Below are 25,886 nucleotides of genomic sequence, written 5' to 3' on the forward strand. Positions count from 1 at the left end.
CACAGCGGTGTGGAACGTGTCCAGCTGTCCTTCTGGCTCTGAGCCCCTGTCACCTGCAACACAGAGTCGCCTGGATCTTCTTCAGCTCCACCTCAAGGAATGCTGGCTATTCCTGGGGACAGGGCAGCAGGAGGGAAGCCGAGGAGGGACTCCCTGGACCCTGCACCCAGGAGGACCACTGTGACAGCCTGGCAGGTGGTTCCCAATGCGCTCCGGACACCAGGCAAGAGATCCGCAAGTCCTTCCTCAGCGGAGTCTCCCAAGAGCCCGTCACGAGGCCCAGTCATTTCCTCATTGCGCAGAAGGGGAAGCTGAGGCTCAGGGCCTCCCCTGCAGTCGCCAGCTAGAGAGAGGCTGAGCATCGCCCAGGACCCCTGTCTCTCCGGCCCGGGGTCATTCTGCCCAGTGTCCCACATTGCAACCTCCTGGAGCTCAGGGCTCCTGTCTCTCCTGGGGCCTGCCCCATTCTGGCCTCCAGCCCTCACTGAACTCGAGGCCCAGGGCCATCCCGTTTGCCTGGGGCTGGGGTGGTGACCAGGTTGGCCAGCCACAGACACTGTGGGCTCTCCGAGGACCAGGACCAGCCTATCCCCCCACAGGATGAGGTCTCTCTGGGCACCAGCACCAAAGATTGTCAGGACTTTAGGGATAAGAGGTCGTTCCTGGTCAGGGGGGCCATGGGGCCTAACAGGCACTGGCTTCCAGTCCTGGCTCTGCTCCTCTGTTGGGCACAGAGGGACCCAGTCTCTTTAAGCCTCGCTTTCCTCATCAGTGAATTGAAGGCCAGAATCCCTCATGCCCCACTGGGCTGCCAGGAGGATTCGGAGAGACAGCTCATGTGGCGAACAGAGGTGTGGTCCGAGCTCATGCCCAGGAGCCGATCCTGCTGACGTCACCCCCAGGAGAGCCCCTGAGGCCCTTGGCCTCTGCCCACTCTGTTCTCCCACCAGGCATGCCCAACTCGCTCTGACTCCTTTGTTCCTCTGGAATAACTTTCTCCACCCCATCCGGTGCCATGACGGTCTGCCAGTCCGGGTGGGATCCAGGCCCCCGGCCCAGTTCTCCTCCTGGGATTCCTCATCATGGGAGTTAGTAGCTGTGGAGCTCTTCAAAGGAGCAGCCACTCCAAGTGCAGCCTCCGTGAACTTGTCTCACACCACCACGGCAGGTCGGCTGCCAGCCCAGTGGACAGGGGAGGAAAGCGAGGCTCGAATGGCAGTCCCTTTTCAAGGCGCCCAGGGCTCTCTCCCTCGTCCCCACTAAGCAGAGCCCCTCCCTCCCAGAAGCAGAGTCTGCTGGCTGTGTGGACCAGGGGCTGGCACAGAGCCTGAGGCAAGGGTCACTGCTAGAGAACCCTAGCTCTGCTTTGTGCTCAATGACCTTCTCTAAAGCCCCCAGCCCCAGGCTTAGAGCTCTGGCACCTTCCACGAGGCCTCCGCCATACCTTGTCAAAGTCCCTTCTGCTCACACGAGGTCCAGCGGGTCCTGCGCATGCAGCTGAGAACGACCCCTGGACGGAGCACGTTCGAGGTGGTCCCCGTGACTCTGTGCACTGCCCTAGATGTGCTTTCCTGCCTGGAGGATGGGGTTTGGAGGGAGAGAGAGCAGGCAGGAGTGTGTGGGCCCTCCTCATCCTCTGTCCTGGTCAGCAGGTCAGGCTGCTCAGCTCAGGAGAGTTAGAGGCCGGGAGGGGCATTGGGAGGCCAAAGTGGGCTAGGGAGGTGGAGGGTGGGACCAGGGATGAGGCCAGCAGCAGGACCAGGAGGGCAGGAGGGGAGCCCTCCAGCTGGGCAGGTCACCCCTGGTGCCTTCCTCACCTGCATCCTAGCAGCCAGTCCTTGTCCATCCCTCCCTGAGTTCTCTGCCCCAGGCTCTCTGCATCCCCATGTTCCCAAAACAGGCTCACAGCAGAGAAGGAGACCTCGAAGGTCAGAGAGTGACCGACAGCGGAACACCGTGTTGACATCATGCACCAGAATCTCCCCCTCTGGGGATATGTCCTCCAGGATCAGAGATTGAGGGAGGCTGATGTTCCCCTCAGCGTGAGGAGGGGAGAGGAAAGTCAGAAACGGGGCACGTTCCACATCGGGGCCATTTGGAAATTCGGAAGCCGGGATATCCAAAAGGAAGAGTGTTGTCTGACCAGGGTCCGCCCCTGAAGAAATCAGATCCAGAGGAGCACACGCCCTGCAGGCCTCCGCACTCAGCACCCACAGGATGCACGCACTCTCATGCACACACCGGCATATCCATGTGCACACACGCAGCACAGGTGTGAACATGCATCACCCCACACACATGCACCCCCGCGCACGGGCACACGGGCACACACACACACATGCCCGCGCGCACACACATGTGGACACCAAGGGAAAGGACTGGAAAGGTGAAGATCACCTGTGAAGGGCACTCCTGAGTTGCCGCTTCCTTAATTCTTCAGTCTCTTAAAATTCATTCTTTTACTACAATAAACGTTCATTGTCTTGGAACAGAAATCTTCAAAAATAGAAACTAAAGAATGTACTTTATTCCAAAGGTGGATCATCAATGGATTTCATTGAAGCTGTGATATTCACCTTTTTAGAATTAGGAAAGGAATACACGCACATTCTAAGAAGTTTCAACATCCCACCGGGAGCAGATGAGAGACTGGAAAGTCGCGAGCCCCGTGAACAGTTTGGTGCATATCTCCCTGGCGCGGTTGCTCTCATTCTGTCTCCTTCTGTCTGTCTCTCTCTCACACGCACATTCATTTTCATAGATGTCTGTCTCCCTGTTGATGTCACATATCCGTGTTCTGACGGATGGGCCGCATGGGTCCCATTGCCTCTCCATGAACCTGAGTTGTGTTCCCAGCTCCCAGCCATTGCAACCAGTGCTGTCATGACTACTCTTGAAAAGATATCTTGGAAACCTTGGGCAAGACCTCCTGTGGGCCACACTCCTGGCATTCGCACTGCCAGCAAAGGTGGGGTCCTGGGGAACTTGGAAGGGTCCTGCAGGCTATTCTCCCAGAGAGCAGTGCCCTTTCCCCCTGCTCTCTAGGGATCTACGGGGGCCTCTGCTTCCCCAAATTCTCACCAGGGCTGGCCGCAACCAGACCAGAAACGTGCCAGTCTGCTTGTGACCAATGCCGTCTCCATGGTGTTTACGTTTGCACGTGTCCTCTAGGGGGAGGTCGAGCATCTCTGACATGCCGTCGCCTCTCGGGGGAATTGCATGTGTTTACTCTCTGTCCCTTGAAAACAATGACTTTCGGGAGTTCTTTGGTCCAGAGGGAGGTTGCACCTTTCTCTCACCTTGGTTTAGGAGGAATGCTTTCGAGGTTCTGGTTTGTCTTTCCAGCTGTCTCCCTTTTTCTTGTTTGTGTTTTGGCCACAGGAAGAACCAGGCACTTCCTGTGTGGCTTGTGGCTCTGGTGTCCCCCTTAGAAGAGCGGTCTGTAGCCTGACATAATGCACATGTTTACTAAAAGGGCTTCATTTGAAGCATCTAATCCATAAGCCTTTGGGACTTTCCTATCAGCTGGGAAAAATGCTATTCAAGTAGAAAGAGAAATGAAAAATCGATCAGTGCTTCTGAAAATATGGAAGCACACTAGGATGGCCACCTATTGCATGACACCGCTTATCGGATACATCCAGGAAAGATTGACCAAAACCTGCCAGAACACAGAATAGGCGTTGTCAGGGAGGGAAGGAGGAATGAGGTATGAGCGCTTTGGGAAAAGGCTTCCCTTGTGGAGAAGGGAATGTCCAGCAAGCAGACAGTGGTGATGGAGGCCGAGCATTGGGACTGTGCTTAACGCTCAGGAATTGTACACTTGAAAAGGAGAAAATGCGGAGTTCTTAAAATATAAATAAATTTATTTTACAATTTACATAAAGACCAAAGAAAGACAAGAAAACGAGCAACATAAACGGCTACACAGACATACAGGGGAAGCAGGGAGAGGAAGGGAGGTCGTGGTGAGGGAGCATGTGGAAGGGATGGGTCAGGAGCTGGGGATGAAGGGGGTTGGAGAGTGAGCTCTCCCGGGGACAATGCTGGGGCCTGAGCGGGCTCCAGGGCTCCAGGAGGCTCTGGAGCAGGGGATGGCTCTCCCTGCTCCCTGGCGACCATTTCAGCCTGCCCCGGGGCACTGGCAGGAGCCCGAGCAGGGGATGGCTCTCCCTGCTCCCTGGCGACCACTTCAGCCTGCCCCGGGGCACTGGCAGGAGCCGGGGCAGGGGATGGCTCTCCCTGCTCCCTGGCGACCACTTCAGCCTGCCCCGGGGCACTGGCAGGAGCCAGAGCAGTGGATGGCTCTCCCTGCTCCCTGGCGACCACTTCAGCCTGCCCTGGGGCACTGGCAGGAGCCCGAGCAGGGGATGGCTCTCCCTGCTCCCTGGCGACCACTTCAGCCTGCCCCAGGGCACTGGCAGGAGCCCGAGCAAGGGATGGCTCTCCCTGCTCCGTGGTGACCACTTCAGCCTGCCCCCGGGCACTGGAAGGAGCCGGGGCAAGGGATGGATCTCCCTGCTCCCTGGTGACCACTTCAGCCTGCCCCGGGGCACTGGCAGGAGCCGGAGCAGGGGATGGCTCTCCCTGCTCCCTGGCGAGCACTTCAGCCTGCCCCGGGGCACTGGCAGGAGCCGGAGCAGGGGATGGCTCTCCCTGCTCCCTGGCGACCACTTCAGCCTGCCCCCGGGCACTCGCAGGAGCCGGAGCAGGGGATGGCTCTCCCTGCTCCCTGGCGACCACTTCAGCCTGCCCCGGGGCACTGGCAGGAGCCGGAGCAGGGGATGGCTCTCCCTGCTCCCTTGCGACCACTTCAGCCTGAACCGGGGCACTGGCAGGAGCCAGGGCAGGGGATGGCTCTCCCTGCTCCCTGGCGACCACGTCAGCCTGCCCCGGGGCACTGGCAGGAGCCGGAGCAGGGGATGGCTCTCCCTGCTCCCTGGTGACCACTTCAGCCTGACCCGGGGCACTGGCAGGAGCCCGAGCAGGGGATGGCTCTCCCTGCTCCCTGGCGACCACTTCAGCCTGCCCCGGGGCACTGGCAGGAGCCCGAGCAGGGGATGGCTCTCCCTGCTCCCTGGTGACCACTTCAGCCTGCCCCCGGGCACTGGCAGGAGCCGGGGCAGGGAATGGCTCTCCCTGCTCCCTGCTGACCACTTCAGCCTGCCCCAGGGCACTGGCAGGAGCTGGAGCAGGGGATGGCTCTCCCTGGTCCCTGGCGACCACTTCAGCCTGCCCCGGGGCACTGGCAGGAGCCGGAGCAAGGGATGGCTCTCCCTGCTCCCTGGCGACCACTTCAGCCTGACCTGGGGCACTGGCAGGAGCCGGAGCAGGGGATGGCTCTCCCTGCTCCCTGGCGACCACTTCAGCCTGGCCCCGGGCACTGGCAGGAGCCGGGGCAGGGGATGGCTCTCCCTGCTCCCTGGTGACCACTTCAGCCTGCCCCAGGGCACTGGCAGGAGCCGGAGCAGGGGATGGCTCTCCCTGCTCCCTGGCGACCACTTCAGCCTGCCCCAGGGCACTGGCAGGAGCCAGAGCAGGGGTTGGCTCTCCCTGCTCCCTGGCGACCACTTCAGCCTGCCCCGGGGCACTGGCAGGAGCCGGAGCAGGGGATGGCTCTCCCTGCTCCCTGGCGACCACTTCAGCCTGCCCCGGGGCACTGGCAGGAGCCCCAGCAGGGGATGGCTCTCCCTGCTCCCTGGCGACCACTTCAGCCTGCCCCGGGGCACTGGTAGGAGCCGGGGCAGGGGATGGCTCTCCCTGCTCCCTGGCGACCACTTCAGCCTGACCCGGGGCACTGGCAGGAGCCGGAGCAGGGGATGGCTCTCCCTGCTCCCTGGCGACCACTTCAGCCTGCCCCCGGGCACTGGCAGGAGCCGGGGCAGGGGATGGCTCTCCCTGCTCCCTGGTGACCACTTCAGCCTGCCCCAGGGCACTGGCAGGAGATGGAGCAGGGGATGGCTCTCCCTGCTCCCTGGCGACCACTTCAGCCTGCCCTGGGGCACTGGCAGGAGCCGGAGCAGGGGATGGCTCTCCCTGCTCCCTGGCGACCACTTCAGCCTGCCCCGGGGCACTGGCAGGAGCTGGAGCAGGGGATGGCTCTCGCTGCTCCCTGGCGACCACTTCAGCCTGCCCCGGGGCACTGGCAGGAGCCGGAGCAGGGGATGGCTCTCCCTGCTCCCTGGCGACCACTTCAGCCTGCCCCCGGGCACTGGCAGGAGCCGGGGCAGGGGATGGCTCTCCCTGCTCCCTGGTGACCACTTCAGCCTGCCCCAGGGCACTGGCAGGAGATGGAGCAGGGGATGGCTCTCCCTGCTCCCTGGCGACCACTTCAGCCTGTCCTGGGGCACTGGCAGGAGCCGGAGCAGGGGATGGCTCTCCCTGCTCCCTGGCGACCACTTCAGCCTGCCCCGGGGCACTGGCAGGAGCCCCAGCAGGGGATGGCTCTCCCTGCTCCCTGGCGACCACTTCAGCCTGCCCCGGGGCACTGGCAGGAGCCGGAGCAGGGGATGGCTCTCCCTGCTCCCTGGCGACCACTTCAGCCTGCCCCCGGGCACTGGCAGGAGCCGGGGCAGGGGATGGCTCTCCCTGCTCCCTGGTGACCACTTCAGCCTGCCCCAGGGCACTGGCAGGAGATGGAGCAGGGGATGGCTCTCCCTGCTCCCTGGCGACCACTTCAGCCTGCCCTGGGGCACTGGCAGGAGCCGGAGCAGGGGATGGCTCTCCCTGCTCCCTGGCGACCACTTCAGCCTGCCCCGGGGCACTGGCAGGAGCTGGAGCAGGGGATGGCTCTCGCTGCTCCCTGGCGACCACTTCAGCCTGCCCCGGGGCACTGGCAGGAGCCGGAGCAGGGGATGGCTCTCCCTGCTCCGCTGGTTCCATGAGATCCGGCTGCATGGCTCCTGCCCGAGTCTGAGGAGGGTCTGGCTCTCCCTGCTCCCATCCTGGCGCGCCGCTTGTCTCCTGCCCTTGTGCAGGAGCTGCTGGAGGTGATTGTGCTCCCCGCACACGGGCTGGGGCCTGTGCTGGCTCTGATCCTTGTGCAACAGTCCCTGAGGACGGCAGCCTTTTCCCCACGCCTGCCGCTACGCTGTTCCTGCCCAGCTTCTCCTCCCTCGGGGAGCTGGACTCCGTGTCCCGAGTGGACCTCTGCAAAGACAGTGACCAACAGTCAGCCCAGAAGCATCAGAGCCCTGCTCAGCTGCCCCTGCTCTTTCTTCTGCCCTCTGCGCCTAATGCTCCCACATCAGGCACCACCCTGTGTCTGCGCAGAATTCTCCCCGGGATGAAACAGATAGACCTCAGGGGCTCGGGAGAAACCTCGGGCAGACGGTGCTGCCCGGCACTCCACGCCCCACCCGATCAGCCATGAGCTGGGGTGGGAATGGGCCCGGCCCACCAGGCTTCTAACCCCTCATCAGCCTGCTCCTCCTCGCGGTGGTCCACTCACACAAACCACCCTTCCACACACACACACACATGCACACACACACTAACACACACACACACACACCCAGGGAGGGGACGTAGGGCTGTCCAAGTGGGACCACAGTGGTGGCCTGGCCTGGATTGGCCCACCCCGGGCGTCCCTGTGTTACCTTTGTGTCCCTCCGCACGAACGTCCAGAGACGTCTTGAGCGAGACAGGAGCCCGCCTTTGCGTCCAGGGCGCTCCTTGCGGGCTCTGCTGAGGCTGCGGCCCCGGCAGATAGGCAGACAGCAGAGAAACATGCTGCTCCTTCTAGACGAGTGCTAGACGAGTGAGCTGTTGGGGGCTGTCTCTAGGAGCTGGGTGCCTAGAGACCAGGGTTCCAAGTTCTCTTGGGCCCAGTGAGGTCGCTGCCTGGGGTCCCTTCCCTAGGCTTCCTGCTCACACGAGACCTCCCTAAGGGCCCCCTGGGCCGCTGACGGCTCACCCTCCATCCCAACACCACGGCCATCCACAGTTGCACCAACACAGCCCACCTCACCGTCCCCGAGGAGGCCTGGCTCGAGTCAGATGCCAGCGTTGGGGACGCAGAGCTGGTCAGACCTGGCTCCTCCTTCTTGCCAGTGATGTCCCCCTGGACAGCCATGTGCCTCTCAGGGCCTCCCCATGCCCCCATGTGTGCAGTGCGGGTCCTTCTAGTACCTACTTGCTAAGGGTGTCTTCAGGTGTCTAGACCTATCAATCCCTCTAGCGCCTGTCAACCCATGGGCCGCTACCCCGTGGAGCTCCTGCCCAGACTTAGCACGGGAAGGGTTCCCCAAAGGGCTGGGCGGGACAGACAAGACAACTCCAACAGACCTGGGGCTGCTCTGGCATCTGGGAAAGGCACTGCCCCTCCTGCCTGTTTCCCAGTGTCCCCAGGGAGCGTTGTCATGAAATGCTGTTCAGACATCATCTCCCTCTGGCTCACAACCTTCCGGGGCCTCCTGTTAGGTTCAGACTCAGGTCCAACGGCCTCCTGTCCGCCTCTGTGCGTGGGAGACCCCAGAATGGCTCCCAGTGTTCCCACCCCCTAGCCACACATCTTATGTGATCCGGCCTCCTCGCGGGGAAGGAACTGGGTTCCAACCAGTAGAATATGGCAAAGGGACGGGATGTCCCTTCCAAGACGGAGTTCAGGACATGTCTGTGGCTTCTGCCTGCCGCCCTCTCTCCTGTGTTCATTCTCTCTCCATCTCTCTCTCTCTCTCTCTCTCTCTCTGTCTCTCTCTGTCTCTCTGCGTCTCTCTGGGCCTCTGTGTCTCTCTGTGGGGCTGTGTCATTTTCTGTCTCTCTCAGTCTCTCCCGGTCTCTGTTTCTCTGTCTCTTTCTCTCTCCATTTCCGTCTCTTCTTCTTTGTCTCTCTGTCTCTCCTCTCTGGCTTTCTGTCTGTGTCTCTCTCGGTGTTTCTCTCTGTCTCTCTGATCCGTTGTTCAGGAGAAGCAAGACGAGATATTAGGAGCTGCGCTTGGTGGCCCTCGTGCAAAGAGCTAGCAGAGGGTCCCGGCTCCCAGACGGAAAAGACTCCCAAATCCATCCAAATGGCGTCCTGCCGATAGTCGGGCAGTGGTGTCCGAGACAGCCCCCGCCCCTCTAGCCTCCGTTGAGCCTGCAGCCTCAGCCTCCCGGGAGACCTGGAGGCAGAGGTTCCTAGCAGAGCTGAGCCTGGATCCTGGGAGAGAAACGAGGAGGTGGTGCCTGTTTGTTCTCACGAGTACTAAGTCAGGGTCGTGCTCACACCCAGCCTAGACAGCTAGGAGCTCCTTCCAGGCCTGAGTCTGGCCCTGCCCTCCTCCCCTCCAGCCTCCTCTCCTCCCCAGCTCTCTGCAGCCACTCTAGCTCCTTTCTCACCTCCTCTCGGCCAGATTCCCTTGCGCCTCCGAGTGTCTGGCCCTCGGAGCTTCCCTTGGCACACTGCTCCCGGCTGTGTGCAGGGCTGGCTCCTCGTGTCCTTCTGCTCGTGGCACCAATGTCCGCTCAGAGGACTTTCGACCCACCTCAGGGCTGCAGGCCCTCCCTCCAGCACCCTGCTTCCTTGCCCTCTAGCACCTGCGCGTCTTTACCACATGGGTTTGCTTCCCTCACTTGGTCCCTTCCCCTTGCAGGCGGTGAGGTCCTGGAGGACACGGGCCACGTGAGGGCTTTCAGAACCGCCCCCAGGCTCACACCGCGCCTTCCCAGAGTGAGCGCAGGGCCACAGCAGCTGAAAGAAGGGGATGACCTCAGAGCCCCCTTCCGCCTCCGAGCACCTCCCATCGTGGCCATGGGCGCCAATCATGAAAGGTACCTGTTGCTTTGGCCAGGGGAACCCCCAGAAGCACCGCTGAGTGTACCTTCCCTCTTCCAGTTACTCCTCTGAGCACGAGCACGAGTGGCCACCAAGCCCCTGGTGGTCAGGCCCAGCATTGCAGCAACAGGCGGGAAAGCAGGCCGTGAAAGACACACCTCGGTTCGGGGCCTGGAGGCAGCGGTTCCAGCAGGGCCCAGGGCGCAAAGGAGAAGGCCGTGCAGGCTCCGGGGGTGATGTGAGGGACCTGCGAAGCCTCTCTTGCTCCCTCTCTCCCTGCACTGGCCCCGGCGTGTGCACTTTCCCCACGAGGCCTCCTCACCGCAGCCAGGGCACTGACTCCACTCCACGTCCAAATGAGGACCCCGAGGCTCCAACAAGGATGGCCTCGGTCCTGCTCTGCAGAGGAGGGGTCCTGTGCTCTGCCACGTTCTGCAGTAGCCAGGTGCCCAGCCCACCTACAGCTCAGGCTGCCCTCTGCCCAGAAAGGCCTCGAGGGACTAGAAGGCCCAGTCCAAGGCCTCGGAGCACGGTGGGTCATGGATGGACAACTGAGATCGATAGACTCTTCTACCAGCTTGTGGGGTCCTTGGAGTCACTCCTCTAGGCTCCTCAATTGACGGAGGAGTAACCTCAGGCCTTCCATCCACTAGCCCCTTCCACACTGGGGGCGGGGACATCCTCCATCCAGGTGCCCAGAGTGGTGGACACAGGACCCCAGACCTTGTCAGGCATCTCTCCTCCTCATGCTGCAGACCTGGGCATGTTGCTAGGGGACTGGAAAACCCTGGGCCGAGGCAGAGCCACCTCTTTCTTCTTTCCAGCTGTCACCTCCCCAGTGTGCACTCCCCTCCTGACCCCCACCCTGGGCAGGCAGAGTGTGTGTGAGTGTGAGAGTGAGTGTGCGCCCAGGTGCGGATGCCCAAAGGAAAGGGCCCCCAATGGGAGGGCGTGGACAGAGGTCCCCCAGGATCTTAGGGGCTCTCCTTCCCAAGGCCAATCTCCTGGGACGCTAGAGCTGGCCCAGGGGCCTGGAAGCCTCGCTTCTCCTCCGGACTCTGCCCACCTCGTGGGCCCAGGGCCGGTCCCTGTTTCCCCTGGCCTCAGCTTCCCAACTGTCCCGTGAGGGTTGCGCAGGAACCGCATCAGCCCTGCTCGGCATGGACACAGCCCTGGCCTCCTGCCCCCCTGGGTGTGGCGGGGCTCCCAGTCCTCTCTCGCTCGGGGCAGCCGGGCCTCCTGTCCCCGGCCAGGCACACAGAGCAGCCCTGCCGGCAGCACACGTGGGGGTCCCCGCCCCCAGCACGCCTGTGGACCACAAGAGGCTCCTGACACGGCTGCTTTCGATCAGTGCTTCTGAAAATATTGCATGATTCCACTGATAGGAGCCATCCAGAAAAGATTGACCAAAACCTGCCAGAACACAGAATAGGCGTTGTCAGGGAGCCAAGGAGGAATGAGGCATGAGCGCTTTGGGAAAAGGCTTCCCTTGTGGAGAAGGGAATGTCCAGCAAGCGGACAGTGGTGATGGAGGCCGAGCATTGGGACTGTGCTTAACGCTCGGGAATTGTACACTTGAAAAGGAGAAAATGCGGAGTTCTTAAAATATAAATAAATTTATTTTACAATTTACATAAAGACCAAAGAAAGACAAGAAAACGAGCAACATAAACGGCTACACAGACATACAGGGGAAGCAGGGAGAGGAAGGGAGGTCGTGGTGAGGGAGCATGTGGAAGGGATGGGTCAGGAGCTGGGGATGACTGGGGTTGGAGAGTGAGCTCTCCCGGGGACAATGCTGGGGCCTGAGCGGGCTCCAGGGCTCCAGGAGGCTCTGGAGCAGGGGATGGCTCTCCCTGCTCCCTGGCGACCACTTCAGCCTGCCCCGGGGCACTGGCAGGAGCCGGGACAGGGGATGGCTCTCCCTGCTCCCTGGCGACCACTTCAGCCTGCCCCAGGGCACTGGCAGGAGCCTGAGCAGGGGATGGCTCTCCCTGCTCCCTGGCGACCACTTCAGCCTGCCCCGGGGCACTGGCAGGAGCCCGAGCAGGGGATGGCTCTCCCTGCTCCCTGGCGACCACTTCAGCCTGCCCCCGGGCACTGGCAGGAGCCGGGGCAGGGGATGGCTCTCCCTGCTCCCCGGTGACCACTTCAGCCTGTCCCAGGGCACTGGCAGGAGCCGGGACAGGGGATGGCTCTCCCTGCTCCCTGGCGACCACTTCAGCCTGCCCCGGGGCACTGGCAGGAGCCGGAGCAGGGGATGGCTCTCCCTGCTCCCTGGCGACCACTTCAGCCTGGCCCGGGGCACTGGCAGGAGCCGGGGCAGGGGATGGATCTCCCTGCTCCCTGGCGACCACTTCAGCCTGGCCCGGGGCACTGGCAGGAGCCGGAGCAGGGGATGGCTCTCCCTGCTCCCTGGCGACCACTTCAGCCTGCCCCGGGGCACTGGCAGGAGCCCGAGCAGGGGATGGCTCTCCCTGCTCCCTGGCGACCACTTCAGCCTGCCCCGGGGCACTGGCAGGAGCCAGAGCAGGGGACGGCTCTCCCTGCTCCCTGGCGACCACTTCAGCCTGCCCCGGGGCAGTGGCAGGAGCCGGAGCAGGGGATGGCTCTCCCTGCTCCCTGGCGACCACTTCAGCCTGCCCCGGGGCACTGGCAGGAGCCGGGGCAGGGGATGGCTCTCCCTGCTCCCTGGCGACCACTTCAGCCTGCCCCGGGGCACTGGCAGGAGCCGGAGCAGGGGATGGCTCTCCCTGCTCCCTGGCGACCACTTCAGCCTGCCCCGGGGCACTGGCAGGAGCCCCAGCAGGGGATGGCTCTCCCTGCTCCCTGGCGACCACTTCAGCCTGCCCCAGGGCACTGGCAGGAGCCGGAGCAGGGGATGGCTCTCCCTGCTCCCTGGCGACCACTTCAGCCTGGCCCCGGGCACTGGCAGGAGCCGGGGCAGGGGATGGCTCTCCCTGCTCCCTGGTGACCACTTCAGCCTGCCCCAGGGCACTGGCAGGAGCCGGAGCAGGGGATGGCTCTCCCTGCTCCCTGGCGACCACTTCAGCCTGCCCCAGGGCACTGGCAGGAGCCAGAGCAGGGGTTGGCTCTCCCTGCTCCCTGGCGACCACTTCAGCCTGCCCCGGGGCACTGGCAGGAGCCGGAGCAGGGGATAGCTCTCCCTGCTCCCTGGCGACCACTTCAGCCTGCCCCGGGGCACTGGCAGGAGCCCCAGCAGGGGATGGCTCTCCCTGCTCCCTGGCGACCACTTCAGCCTGCCCCGGGGCACTGGTAGGAGCCGGGGCAGGGGATGGCTCTCCCTGCTCCCTGGCGACCACTTCAGCCTGACCCGGGGCACTGGCAGGAGCCGGAGCAGGGGATGGCTCTCCCTGCTCCCTGGCGACCACTTCAGCCTGCCCCCGGGCACTGGCAGGAGCCGGGGCAGGGGATGGCTCTCCCTGCTCCCTGGTGACCACTTCAGCCTGCCCCAGGGCACTGGCAGGAGATGGAGCAGGGGATGGCTCTCCCTGCTCCCTGGCGACCACTTCAGCCTGCCCTGGGGCACTGGCAGGAGCCGGAGCAGGGGATGGCTCTCCCTGCTCCCTGGCGACCACTTCAGCCTGCCCCGGGGCACCGGCAGGAGCTGGAGCAGGGGATGGCTCTCGCTGCTCCCTGGCGACCACTTCAGCCTGCCCCGGGGCACTGGCAGGAGCCGGAGCAGGGGATGGCTCTCCCTGCTCCCTGGCGACCACTTCAGCCTGCCCCCGGGCACTGGCAGGAGCCGGGGCAGGGGATGGCTCTCCCTGCTCCCTGGTGACCACTTCAGCCTGCCCCAGGGCACTGGCAGGAGATGGAGCAGGGGATGGCTCTCCCTGCTCCCTGGCGACCACTTCAGCCTGCCCTGGGGCACTGGCAGGAGCCGGAGCAGGGGATGGCTCTCCCTGCTCCCTGGCGACCACTTCAGCCTGCCCCGGGGCACCGGCAGGAGCTGGAGCAGGGGATGGCTCTCGCTGCTCCCTGGCGACCACTTCAGCCTGCCCCGGGGCACTGGCAGGAGCCGGAGCAGGGGATGGCTCTCCCTGCTCCCTGGCGACCACTTCAGCCTGGCCCCGGGCACTGGCAGGAGCCGGGGCAGGGGATGGCTCTCCCTGCTCCCTGGTGACCACTTCAGCCTGCCCCAGGGCACTGGCAGGAGCCGGAGCAGGGGATGGCTCTCCCTGCTCCCTGGCGACCACTTCAGCCTGGCCCCGGGCACTGGCAGGAGCCGGGGCAGGGGATGGCTCTCCCTGCTCCCTGGTGACCACTTCAGCCTGCCCCAGGGCACTGGCAGGAGCCGGAGCAGGGGATGGCTCTCCCTGCTCCCTGGCGACCACTTCAGCCTGCCCCAGGGCACTGGCAGGAGCCAGAGCAGGGGTTGGCTCTCCCTGCTCCCTGGCGACCACTTCAGCCTGCCCCGGGGCACTGGCAGGAGCCGGAGCAGGGGATAGCTCTCCCTGCTCCCTGGCGACCACTTCAGCCTGCCCCGGGGCACTGGCAGGAGCCCCAGCAGGGGATGGCTCTCCCTGCTCCCTGGCGACCACTTCAGCCTGCCCCGGGGCACTGGTAGGAGCCGGGGCAGGGGATGGCTCTCCCTGCTCCCTGGCGACCACTTCAGCCTGACCCGGGGCACTGGCAGGAGCCGGAGCAGGGGATGGCTCTCCCTGCTCCCTGGCGACCACTTCAGCCTGCCCCCGGGCACTGGCAGGAGCCGGGGCAGGGGATGGCTCTCCCTGCTCCCTGGTGACCACTTCAGCCTGCCCCAGGGCACTGGCAGGAGATGGAGCAGGGGATGGCTCTCCCTGCTCCCTGGCGACCACTTCAGCCTGCCCTGGGGCACTGGCAGGAGCCGGAGCAGGGGATGGCTCTCCCTGCTCCCTGGCGACCACTTCAGCCTGCCCCGGGGCACCGGCAGGAGCTGGAGCAGGGGATGGCTCTCGCTGCTCCCTGGCGACCACTTCAGCCTGCCCCGGGGCACTGGCAGGAGCCGGAGCAGGGGATGGCTCTCCCTGCTCCCTGGCGACCACTTCAGCCTGCCCCCGGGCACTGGCAGGAGCCGGGGCAGGGGATGGCTCTCCCTGCTCCCTGGTGACCACTTCAGCCTGCCCCAGGGCACTGGCAGGAGATGGAGCAGGGGATGGCTCTCCCTGCTCCCTGGCGACCACTTCAGCCTGCCCTGGGGCACTGGCAGGAGCCGGAGCAGGGGATGGCTCTCCCTGCTCCCTGGCGACCACTTCAGCCTGCCCCGGGGCACTGGCAGGAGCTGGAGCAGGGGATGGCTCTCGCTGCTCCCTGGCGACCACTTCAGCCTGCCCCGGGGCACTGGCAGGAGCCGGAGCAGGGGATGGCTCTCCCTGCTCCGCTGGTTCCATGAGATCCGGCTGCATGGCTCCTGCCCGAGTCTGAGGAGGGTCTGGCTCTCCCTGCTCCCATCCTGGCACGCCGCTTGTCTCCTGCCCTTGTGCAGGAGCTGCTGGAGGTGATTGTGCTCCTCGCACACGGGCTGGGGCCTGTGCTGGCTCTGATCCTTGTGCAACAGTCCCTGAGGACGGCAGCCTTTTCCCCACGCCTGCCGCTACGCTGTTCCTGCCCAGCTTCTCCTCCCTCGGGGAGCTGGACTCCGTGTCCCGAGTGGACCTCTGCAAAGACAGTGACCAACAGTCAGCCCAGAAGCATCAGAGCCCTGCTCAGCTGCCCCTGCTCTTTCTTCTGCCCTCTGCGCCTAATGCTCCCACATCAGGCACCACCCTGTGTCTGCGCAGAATTCTCCCCGGGATGAAACAGATAGACCTCAGGGGCTCGGGAGAAACCTCGGGCAGACGGTGCTGCCCGGCACTCCACGCCCCACCCGATCAGCCATGAGCTGGGGTGGGAATGGGCCCGGCCCACCAGGCTTCTAACCCCTCATCAGCCTGCTCCTCCTCGCGGTGGTCCACTCACACAAACCACCCTTCCACACACACACACACACATGCACACACACACTAACACACACACACACACACCCAGGGAGGGGACGTAGGGCTGTCCAAGTGGGACCACAGTGGTGGCCTGGCCTGGATTGGCCCACCCCGGGCGTCCCTGTGTTACCTTTGTGTCCCTCCGCACGAACGTCCAGAGACGTCTTGAGCGAGACAGGAGCCCGCCTTTGCGTCCAGGGCGCTCCTTGCGGGCTCTGCTGAGGCTGCGGCCCCGGCAGATAGGCAGACAGCAGAGAAACATGCTGCTCCTTCTAGACGAGTGCTAGACGAGTGAGCTGTTGGGGGCTGTCTCTAGGAGCTGGGTGCCTAGAGACCAGGGTTCCAAGTTCTCTTGGGCCCAGTGAGGTCGCTGCCTGGGGTCCCTTCCCTAGGCTTCCTGCTCACACGAGACCTCCCTAAGGGCCCCCTGGGCCGCTGACGGCTCACCCTCCATCCCAACACCACGGCCATCCACAGTTGCACCAACACAGCCCACCTCACCGTCCCCGAGGAGGCCTGGCTCGAGTCAGATGCCAGCGTTGGGGACGCAGAGCTGGTCAGACCTGGCTCCTCCTTCTTGCCAGTGATGTCCCCCTGGACAGCCATGTGCCTCTCAGGGCCTCCCCATGCCCCCATGTGTGCAGTGCGGGTCCTTCTAGTACCTACTTGCTAAGGGTGTCTTCAGGTGTCTAGACCTATCAATCCCTCTAGCGCCTGTCAACCCATGGGCCGCTACCCCGTGGAGCTCCTGCCCAGACTTAGCACGGGAAGGGTTCCCCAAAGGGCTGGGCGGGACAGACAAGACAACTCCAACAGACCTGGGGCTGCTCTGGCATCTGGGAAAGGCACTGCCCCTCCTGCCTGTTTCCCAGTGTCCCCAGGGAGCGTTGTCATGAAATGCTGTTCAGACATCATCTCCCTCTGGCTCACAACCTTCCGGGGCCTCCTGTTAGGTTCAGACTCAGGTCCAACGGCCTCCTGTCCGCCTCTGTGCGTGGGAGACCCCAGAATGGCTCCCAGTGTTCCCACCCCCTAGCCACACATCTTATGTGATCCGGCCTCCTCGCGGGGAAGGAACTGGGTTCCAACCAGTAGAATATGGCAAAGGGACGGGATGTCCCTTCCAAGACGGAGTTCAGGACATGTCTGTGGCTTCTGCCTGCCGCCCTCTCTCCTGTGTTCATTCTCTCTCCATCTCTCTCTCTCTCTCTCTCTCTCTCTGTCTCTCTCTGTCTCTCTGCGTCTCTCTGGGCCTCTGTGTCTCTCTGTGGGGCTGTGTCATTTTCTGTCTCTCTCAGTCTCTCCCGGTCTCTGTTTCTCTGTCTCTTTCTCTCTCCATTTCCGTCTCTTCTTCTTTGTCTCTCTGTCTCTCCTCTCTGGCTTTCTGTCTGTGTCTCTCTCGGTGTTTCTCTCTGTCTCTCTGATCCGTTGTTCAGGAGAAGCAAGACGAGATATTAGGAGCTGCGCTTGGTGGCCCTCGTGCAAAGAGCTAGCAGAGGGTCCCGGCTCCCAGACGGAAAAGACTCCCAAATCCATCCAAATGGCGTCCTGCCGATAGTCGGGCAGTGGTGTCCGAGACAGCCCCCGCCCCTCTAGCCTCCGTTGAGCCTGCAGCCTCAGCCTCCCGGGAGACCTGGAGGCAGAGGTTCCTAGCAGAGCTGAGCCTGGATCCTGGGAGAGAAACGAGGAGGTGGTGCCTGTTTGTTCTCACGAGTACTAAGTCAGGGTCGTGCTCACACCCAGCCTAGACAGCTAGGAGCTCCTTCCAGGCCTGAGTCTGGCCCTGCCCTCCTCCCCTCCAGCCTCCTCTCCTCCCCAGCTCTCTGCAGCCACTCTAGCTCCTTTCTCACCTCCTCTCGGCCAGATTCCCTTGCGCCTCCGAGTGTCTGGCCCTCGGAGCTTCCCTTGGCACACTGCTCCCGGCTGTGTGCAGGGCTGGCTCCTCGTGTCCTTCTGCTCGTGGCACCAATGTCCGCTCAGAGGACTTTCGACCCACCTCAGGGCTGCAGGCCCTCCCTCCAGCACCCTGCTTCCTTGCCCTCTAGCACCTGCGCGTCTTTACCACATGGGTTTGCTTCCCTCACTTGGTCCCTTCCCCTTGCAGGCGGTGAGGTCCTGGAGGACACGGGCCACGTGAGGGCTTTCAGAACCGCCCCCAGGCTCACACCGCGCCTTCCCAGAGTGAGCGCAGGGCCACAGCAGCTGAAAGAAGGGGATGACCTCAGAGCCCCCTTCCGCCTCCGAGCACCTCCCATCGTGGCCATGGGCGCCAATCATGAAAGGTACCTGTTGCTTTGGCCAGGGGAACCCCCAGAAGCACCGCTGAGTGTACCTTCCCTCTTCCAGTTACTCCTCTGAGCACGAGCACGAGTGGCCACCAAGCCCCTGGTGGTCAGGCCCAGCATTGCAGCAACAGGCGGGAAAGCAGGCCGTGAAAGACACACCTCGGTTCGGGGCCTGGAGGCAGCGGTTCCAGCAGGGCCCAGGGCGCAAAGGAGAAGGCCGTGCAGGCTCCGGGGGTGATGTGAGGGACCTGCGAAGCCTCTCTTGCTCCCTCTCTCCCTGCACTGGCCCCGGCGTGTGCACTTTCCCCACGAGGCCTCCTCACCGCAGCCAGGGCACTGACTCCACTCCACGTCCAAATGAGGACCCCGAGGCTCCAACAAGGATGGCCTCGGTCCTGCTCTGCAGAGGAGGGGTCCTGTGCTCTGCCACGTTCTGCAGTAGCCAGGTGCCCAGCCCACCTACAGCTCAGGCTGCCCTCTGCCCAGAAAGGCCTCGAGGGACTAGAAGGCCCAGTCCAAGGCCTCGGAGCACGGTGGGTCATGGATGGACAACTGAGATCGATAGACTCTTCTACCAGCTTGTGGGGTCCTTGGAGTCACTCCTCTAGGCTCCTCAATTGACGGAGGAGTAACCTCAGGCCTTCCATCCACTAGCCCCTTCCACACTGGGGGCGGGGACATCCTCCATCCAGGTGCCCAGAGTGGTGGACACAGGACCCCAGACCTTGTCAGGCATCTCTCCTCCTCATGCTGCAGACCTGGGCATGTTGCTAGGGGACTGGAAAACCCTGGGCCGAGGCAGAGCCACCTCTTTCTTCTTTCCAGCTGTCACCTCCCCAGTGTGCACTCCCCTCCTGACCCCCACCCTGGGCAGGCAGAGTGTGTGTGAGTGTGAGAGTGAGTGTGCGCCCAGGTGCGGATGCCCAAAGGAAAGGGCCCCCAATGGGAGGGCGTGGACAGAGGTCCCCCAGGATCTTAGGGGCTCTCCTTCCCAAGGCCAATCTCCTGGGACGCTAGAGCTGGCCCAGGGGCCTGGAAGCCTCGCTTCTCCTCCGGACTCTGCCCACCTCGTGGGCCCAGGGCCGGTCCCTGTTTCCCCTGGCCTCAGCTTCCCAACTGTCCCGTGAGGGTTGCGCAGGAACCGCATCAGCCCTGCTCGGCATGGACACAGCCCTGGCCTCCTGCCCCCCTGGGTGTGGCGGGGCTCCCAGTCCTCTCTCGCTCGGGGCAGCCGGGCCTCCTGTCCCCGGCCAGGCACACAGAGCAGCCCTGCCGGCAGCACACGTGGGGGTCCCCGCCCCCAGCACGCCTGTGGACCACAAGAGGCTCCTGACACGGCTGCTTTCGATCAGTGCTTCTGAAAATATTGCATGATTCCACTGATAGGAGCCATCCAGAAAAGATTGACCAAAACCTGCCAGAACACAGAATAGGCGTTGTCAGGGAGCCAAGGAGGAATGAGGCATGAGCGCTTTGGGAAAAGGCTTCCCTTGTGGAGAAGGGAATGTCCAGCAAGCGGACAGTGGTGATGGAGGCCGAGCATTGGGACTGTGCTTAACGCTCGGGAATTGTACACTTGAAAAGGAGAAAATGCGGAGTTCTTAAAATATAAATAAATTTATTTTACAATTTACATAAAGACCAAAGAAAGACAAGAAAACGAGCAACATAAAGGGCTACACAGACATACAGGGGAAGCAGGGAGAGGAAGGGAGGTCGTGGTGAGGGAGCATGTGGAAGGGATGGGTCAGGAGCTGGGGATGACTGGGGTTGGAGAGTGAGCTCTCCCGGGGACAATGCTGGGGCCTGAGCGGGCTCCAGGGCTCCAGGAGGCTCTGGAGCAGGGGATGGCTCTCCCTGCTCCCTGGCGACCACTTCAGCCTGCCCCGGGGCACTGGCAGGAGCCGGGGCAGGGGATGGCTCTCCCTGCTCCCTGGCGACCACTTCAGCCTGCCCCAGGGCACTGGCAGGAGCCTGAGCAGGGGATGGCTCTCCCTGCTCCCTGGCGACCACTTCAGCCTGCCCCGGGGCACTGGCAGGAGCCGGAGCAGGGGATGGCTCTCCCTGCTCCCTGGCGACCACTTCAGCCTGCCCCCGGGCACTGGCAGGAGCCGGGGCAGGGGATGGCTCTCCCTGCTCCCCGGTGACCACTTCAGCCTGTCCCAGGGCACTGGCAGGAGCCGGGACAGGGGATGGCTCTCCCTGCTCCTTGGCGACCACTTCAGCCTGCCCCGGGGCACTGGCAGGAGCCGGAGCAGGGGATGGCTCTCCCTGCTCCCTGGCGACCACTTCAGCCTGGCCCGGGGCACTGGCAGGAGCCGGGGCAGGGGATGGATCTCCCTGCTCCCTGGCGACCACTTCAGCCTGGCCCGGGGCACTGGCAGGAGCCGGAGCAGGGGATGGCTCTCCCTGCTCCCTGGCGACCACTTCAGCCTGCCCCGGGGCACTGGCAGGAGCCGGGGCAGGGGATGGCTCTCCCTGCTCCCTGGCGACCGCTTCAGCCTGCCCCCGGGCACTGGCAGGAGCCGGGGCAGGGGATGGCTCTCCCTGCTCCCTGGCGACCACTTCAGCCTGCCCCGGGGCACTGGCAGGAGCCCCAGCAGGGGATGGCTCTCCCTGCTCCCTGGCGACCACTTCAGCCTGCCCCGGGGCACTGGCAGGAGCCGGGGCAGGGGATGGCTCTCCCTGCTCCCTGGCGACCACTTCAGCCTGCCCCCGGGCACTGGCAGGAGCCAGGGCAGGGGATGGCTCTCCCTGCTCCCCGGTGACCACTTCAGCCTGTCCCGGGGCACTGGCAGGAGCCGGGACAGGGGATGGCTCTCCCTGCTCCTTGGCGACCACTTCAGCCTGCCCCGGGGCACTGGCAGGAGCCGGAGCAGGGGATGGCTCTCCCTGCTCCCTGGCGACCACTTCAGCCTGCCCCGGGGCACTGGCAGGAGCCCCAGCAGGGGATGGCTCTCCCTGCTCCCTGGCGACCACTTCAGCCTGCCCCGGGGCAGTGGCAGGAGCCGGGGCAGGGGATGGCTCTCCCTGCTCCCTGGCGACCACTTCAGCCTGCCCCGGGGCACTGGCAGGAGCCGGGGCAGGGGATGGCTCTCCCTGCTCCCTGGAGACCACTTCAGCCTGCCCCGGGGCACTGGCAGGAGCCGGAGCAGGGGATGGCTCTCCCTGCTCCCTGGCGACCACTTCAGCCTGCCCCCGGGCACTGGCAGGAGCCGGGGCAGGGGATGGCTCTCCCTGCTCCCCGGTGACCACTTCAGCCTGTCCCAGGGCACTGGCAGGAGCCGGGACAGGGGATGGCTCTCCCTGCTCCTTGGCGACCACTTCAGCCTGCCCCGGGGCACTGGCAGGAGCCGGAGCAGGGGATGGCTCTCCCTGCTCCCTGGCGACCACTTCAGCCTGCCCCGGGGCACTGGCAGGAGCCCCAGCAGGGGATGGCTCTCCCTGCTCCCCGGTGACCACTTCAGCCTGTCCCAGGGCACTGGCAGGAGCCGGGACAGGGGATGGCTCTCCCTGCTCCTTGGCGACCACTTCAGCCTGCCCTGGGGCACTGGCAGGAGCCGGAGCAGGGGATGGCTCTCCCTGCTCCCTGGCGACCACTTCAGCCTGCCCCGGGGCACTGGCAGGAGCCCCAGCAGGGGATGGCTCTCCCTGCTCCCTGGCGACCACTTCAGCCTGCCCCGGGGCACTGGTAGGAGCCGGGGCAGGGGATGGCTCTCCCTGCTCCCTGGCAACCACTTCAGCCTGCCCCGGGGCACTGGCAGGAGCCCGAGCAGGGGATGGCTCTCCCTGCTCCCTGGCGACCACTTCAGCCTGCCCCGGGGCACTGGCAGGAGCCGGAGCAGGGGATGGCTCTCCCTGCTCCCTGGCGACCACTTCAGCCTGAACCGGGGCACTGGCAGGAGCTGGGGCAGGGGATGGCTCTCCCTGCTCCCTAGCGACCACTTCAGCCTGACCCGGGGCACTGGCAGGAGCCGGAGCAGGGGATGGCTCTCCCTGCTCCGTGGCGACCACTTCAGCCTGCCCCCGGGCACTGGCAGGAGCCGGGGCAGGGGATGGCTCTCCCTGCTCCCTGGCGACCACTTCAGCCTGCCACAGGGCACTGGCAGGAGCTGGAGCAGGGGATGGCTCTCCCTGCTCCCTGGCGACCACTTCAGCCTGCTCTGGGGCACTGGCAGGAGCCGGAGCAGGGGATGGCTCTCCCTGCTCCCTGGCGACCACTTCAGCCTGCCCCGGGGCACTGGCAGGAGCTGGAGCAGGGGATGGCTCTCGCTGCTCCCTGGCGACCACTTCAGCCTGCCCCGGGGCACTGGCAGGAGCCGGAGCAGGGGATGGCTCTCCCTGCTCCCTGGCGACCACTTCAGCCTGCCCCCGGGCACTGGCAGGAGCCGGGGCAGGGGATGGCTCTCCCTGCTCCCTGGTGACCACTTCAGCCTGCCCCAGGGCACTGGCAGGAGATGGAGCAGGGGATGGCTCTCCCTGCTCCCTGGCGACCACTTCAGCCTGCCCTGGGGCACTGGCAGGAGCCGGAGCAGGGGATGGCTCTCCCTGCTCCCTGGCGACCACTTCAGCCTGCCCCGGGGCACTGGCAGGAGCTGGAGCAGGGGATGGCTCTCGCTGCTCCCTGGCGACCACTTCAGCCTGCCCCGGGGCACTGGCAGGAGCCGGAGCAGGGGATGGCTCTCCCTGCTCCCTGGCGACCACTTCAGCCTGCCCCCGGGCACTGGCAGGAGCCGGGGCAGGGGATGGCTCTCCCTGCTCCCTGGTGACCACTTCAGCCTGCCCCAGGGCACTGGCAGGAGATGGAGCAGGGGATGGCTCTCCCTGCTCCCTGGCGACCACTTCAGCCTGCCCTGGGGCACTGGCAGGAGCCGGAGCAGGGGATGGCTCTCCCTGCTCCCTGGCGACCACTTCAGCCTGCCCCGGGGCACTGGCAGGAGCTGGAGCAGGGGATGGCTCTCGCTGCTCCCTGGCGACCACTTCAGCCTGCCCCGGGGCACTGGCAGGAGCCGGAGCAGGGGATGGCTCTCCCTGCTCCGCTGGTTCCATGAGATCCGGCTGCATGGCTCCTGCCCGAGTCTGAGGAGGGTCTGGCTCTCCCTGCTCCCATCCTGGCGCGCCGCTTGTCTCCTGCCCTTGTGCAGGAGCTGCTGGAGGTGATTGTGCTCCCCGCACACGGGCTGGGGCCTGTGCTGGCTCTGATCCTTGTGCAACAGTCCCTGAGGACGGCAGCCTTTTCCCCACGCCTGCCGCTACGCTGTTCCTGCCCAGCTTCTCCTCCCTCGGGGAGCTGGACTCCGTGTCCCGAGTGGACCTCTGCAAAGACAGTGACCAACAGTCAGCCCAGAAGCATCAGAGCCCTGCTCAGCTGCCCCTGCTCTTTCTTCTGCCCTCTGCGCCTAATGCTCCCACATCAGGCACCACCCTGTGTCTGCGCAGAATTCTCCCCGGGATGAAACAGATAGACCTCAGGGGCTCGGGAGAAACCTCGGGCAGACGGTGCTGCCCGGCACTCCACGCCCCACCCGATCAGCCATGAGCTGGGGTGGGAATGGGCCCGGCCCACCAGGCTTCTAACCCCTCGTCAGCCTGCTCCTCCTCGCGGTGGTCCACTCACACAAACCACCCTTCCACACACACACACACATGCACACACACACTAACACACACACACACACACCCAGGGAGGGGACGTAGGGCTGTCCAAGTGGGACCACAGTGGTGGCCTGGCCTGGATTGGCCCACCCCGGGCGTCCCTGTGTTACCTTTGTGTCCCTCCGCACGAACGTCCAGAGACGTCTTGAGCGAGACAGGAGCCCGCCTTTGCGTCCAGGGCGCTCCTTGCGGGCTCTGCTGAGGCTGCGGCCCCGGCAGATAGGCAGACAGCAGAGAAACATGCTGCTCCTTCTAGACGAGTGCTAGACGAGTGAGCTGTTGGGGGCTGTCTCTAGGAGCTGGGTGCCTAGAGACCAGGGTTCCAAGTTCTCTTGGGCCCAGTGAGGTCGCTGCCTGGGGTCCCTTCCCTAGGCTTCCTGCTCACACGAGACCTCCCTAAGGGCCCCCTGGGCCGCTGACGGCTCACCCTCCATCCCAACACCACGGCCATCCACAGTTGCACCAACACAGCCCACCTCACCGTCCCCGAGGAGGCCTGGCTCGAGTCAGATGCCAGCGTTGGGGACGCAGAGCTGGTCAGACCTGGCTCCTCCTTCTTGCCAGTGATGTCCCCCTGGACAGCCATGTGCCTCTCAGGGCCTCCCCATGCCCCCATGTGTGCAGTGCGGGTCCTTCTAGTACCTACTTGCTAAGGGTGTCTTCAGGTGTCTAGACCTATCAATCCCTCTAGCGCCTGTCAACCCATGGGCCGCTACCCCGTGGAGCTCCTGCCCAGACTTAGCACGGGAAGGGTTCCCCAAAGGGCTGGGCGGGACAGACAAGACAACTCCAACAGACCTGGGGCTGCTCTGGCATCTGGGAAAGGCACTGCCCCTCCTGCCTGTTTCCCAGTGTCCCCAGGGAGCGTTGTCATGAAATGCTGTTCAGACATCATCTCCCTCTGGCTCACAACCTTCCGGGGCCTCCTGTTAGGTTCAGACTCAGGTCCAACGGCCTCCTGTCCGCCTCTGTGCGTGGGAGACCCCAGAATGGCTCCCAGTGTTCCCACCCCCTAGCCACACATCTTATGTGATCCGGCCTCCTCGCGGGGAAGGAACTGGGTTCCAACCAGTAGAATATGGCAAAGGGACGGGATGTCCCTTCCAAGACGGAGTTCAGGACATGTCTGTGGCTTCTGCCTGCCGCCCTCTCTCCTGTGTTCATTCTCTCTCCATCTCTCTCTCTCTCTCTCTCTCTCTCTGTCTCTCTCTGTCTCTCTGCGTCTCTCTGGGCCTCTGTGTCTCTCTGTGGGGCTGTGTCATTTTCTGTCTCTCTCAGTCTCTCCCGGTCTCTGTTTCTCTGTCTCTTTCTCTCTCCATTTCCGTCTCTTCTTCTTTGTCTCTCTGTCTCTCCTCTCTGGCTTTCTGTCTGTGTCTCTCTCGGTGTTTCTCTCTGTCTCTCTGATCCGTTGTTCAGGAGAAGCAAGACGAGATATTAGGAGCTGCGCTTGGTGGCCCTCGTGCAAAGAGCTAGCAGAGGGTCCCGGCTCCCAGACGGAAAAGACTCCCAAATCCATCCAAATGGCGTCCTGCCGATAGTCGGGCAGTGGTGTCCGAGACAGCCCCCGCCCCTCTAGCCTCCGTTGAGCCTGCAGCCTCAGCCTCCCGGGAGACCTGGAGGCAGAGGTTCCTAGCAGAGCTGAGCCTGGATCCTGGGAGAGAAACGAGGAGGTGGTGCCTGTTTGTTCTCACGAGTACTAAGTCAGGGTCGTGCTCACACCCAGCCTAGACAGCTAGGAGCTCCTTCCAGGCCTGAGTCTGGCCCTGCCCTCCTCCCCTCCAGCCTCCTCTCCTCCCCAGCTCTCTGCAGCCACTCTAGCTCCTTTCTCACCTCCTCTCGGCCAGATTCCCTTGCGCCTCCGAGTGTCTGGCCCTCGGAGCTTCCCTTGGCACACTGCTCCCGGCTGTGTGCAGGGCTGGCTCCTCGTGTCCTTCTGCTCGTGGCACCAATGTCCGCTCAGAGGACTTTCGACCCACCTCAGGGCTGCAGGCCCTCCCTCCAGCACCCTGCTTCCTTGCCCTCTAGCACCTGCGCGTCTTTACCACATGGGTTTGCTTCCCTCACTTGGTCCCTTCCCCTTGCAGGCGGTGAGGTCCTGGAGGACACGGGCCACGTGAGGGCTTTCAGAACCGCCCCCAGGCTCACACCGCGCCTTCCCAGAGTGAGCGCAGGGCCACAGCAGCTGAAAGAAGGGGATGACCTCAGAGCCCC

At 64.1% G+C, this 25,886-nt stretch overlaps 3 protein-coding genes across 6 annotated transcripts in view; 1 reads left to right on the plus strand and 2 right to left on the minus strand.

Annotated features, from left to right (window-relative positions):
- LOC138917078 (heparan sulfate glucosamine 3-O-sulfotransferase 4-like) overlaps positions 1-3,878 on the plus strand; it is a 103,040-nt gene extending 99,162 nt beyond the window's left edge. For all 4 annotated transcript variants that reach the window (XM_070231549.1, XM_070231551.1, XM_070231547.1 and 1 more), the window contains one exon: positions 65-3,878. The gene's annotated coding sequence lies outside the window, so the exon portion shown is untranslated. The remainder of the gene's footprint in view (positions 1-64) is intronic.
- On the minus strand, positions 3,852-7,872 carry LOC138917077 (collagen alpha-1(I) chain-like). The gene is made up of 2 exons (XM_070231501.1): positions 7,599-7,872; positions 3,852-7,149 (listed from the first exon to the last, which is right to left on the minus strand). Exons 1-2 carry the CDS (start codon positions 7,728-7,730, stop codon positions 3,871-3,873), a joined length of 3,411 nt encoding a protein of 1,136 aa, XP_070087602.1. The 5' UTR covers positions 7,731-7,872; the 3' UTR covers positions 3,852-3,870.
- Positions 7,873-19,621: 11,749 nt separating this feature from the next.
- Positions 19,622-24,059, minus strand: LOC138917076 (collagen alpha-1(I) chain-like). The gene is made up of 2 exons (XM_070231500.1): positions 23,786-24,059; positions 19,622-23,336 (listed from the first exon to the last, which is right to left on the minus strand). Exons 1-2 carry the CDS (start codon positions 23,915-23,917, stop codon positions 19,644-19,646), a joined length of 3,825 nt encoding a protein of 1,274 aa, XP_070087601.1. The 5' UTR covers positions 23,918-24,059; the 3' UTR covers positions 19,622-19,643.
- Positions 24,060-25,886: the final 1,827 nt, after the last annotated feature.

This window comes from Equus caballus, chromosome 13 (assembly GCF_041296265.1).
Source record: "Equus caballus isolate H_3958 breed thoroughbred chromosome 13, TB-T2T, whole genome shotgun sequence".
Classification (NCBI taxonomy): domain Eukaryota; kingdom Metazoa; phylum Chordata; class Mammalia; order Perissodactyla; family Equidae; genus Equus; species Equus caballus.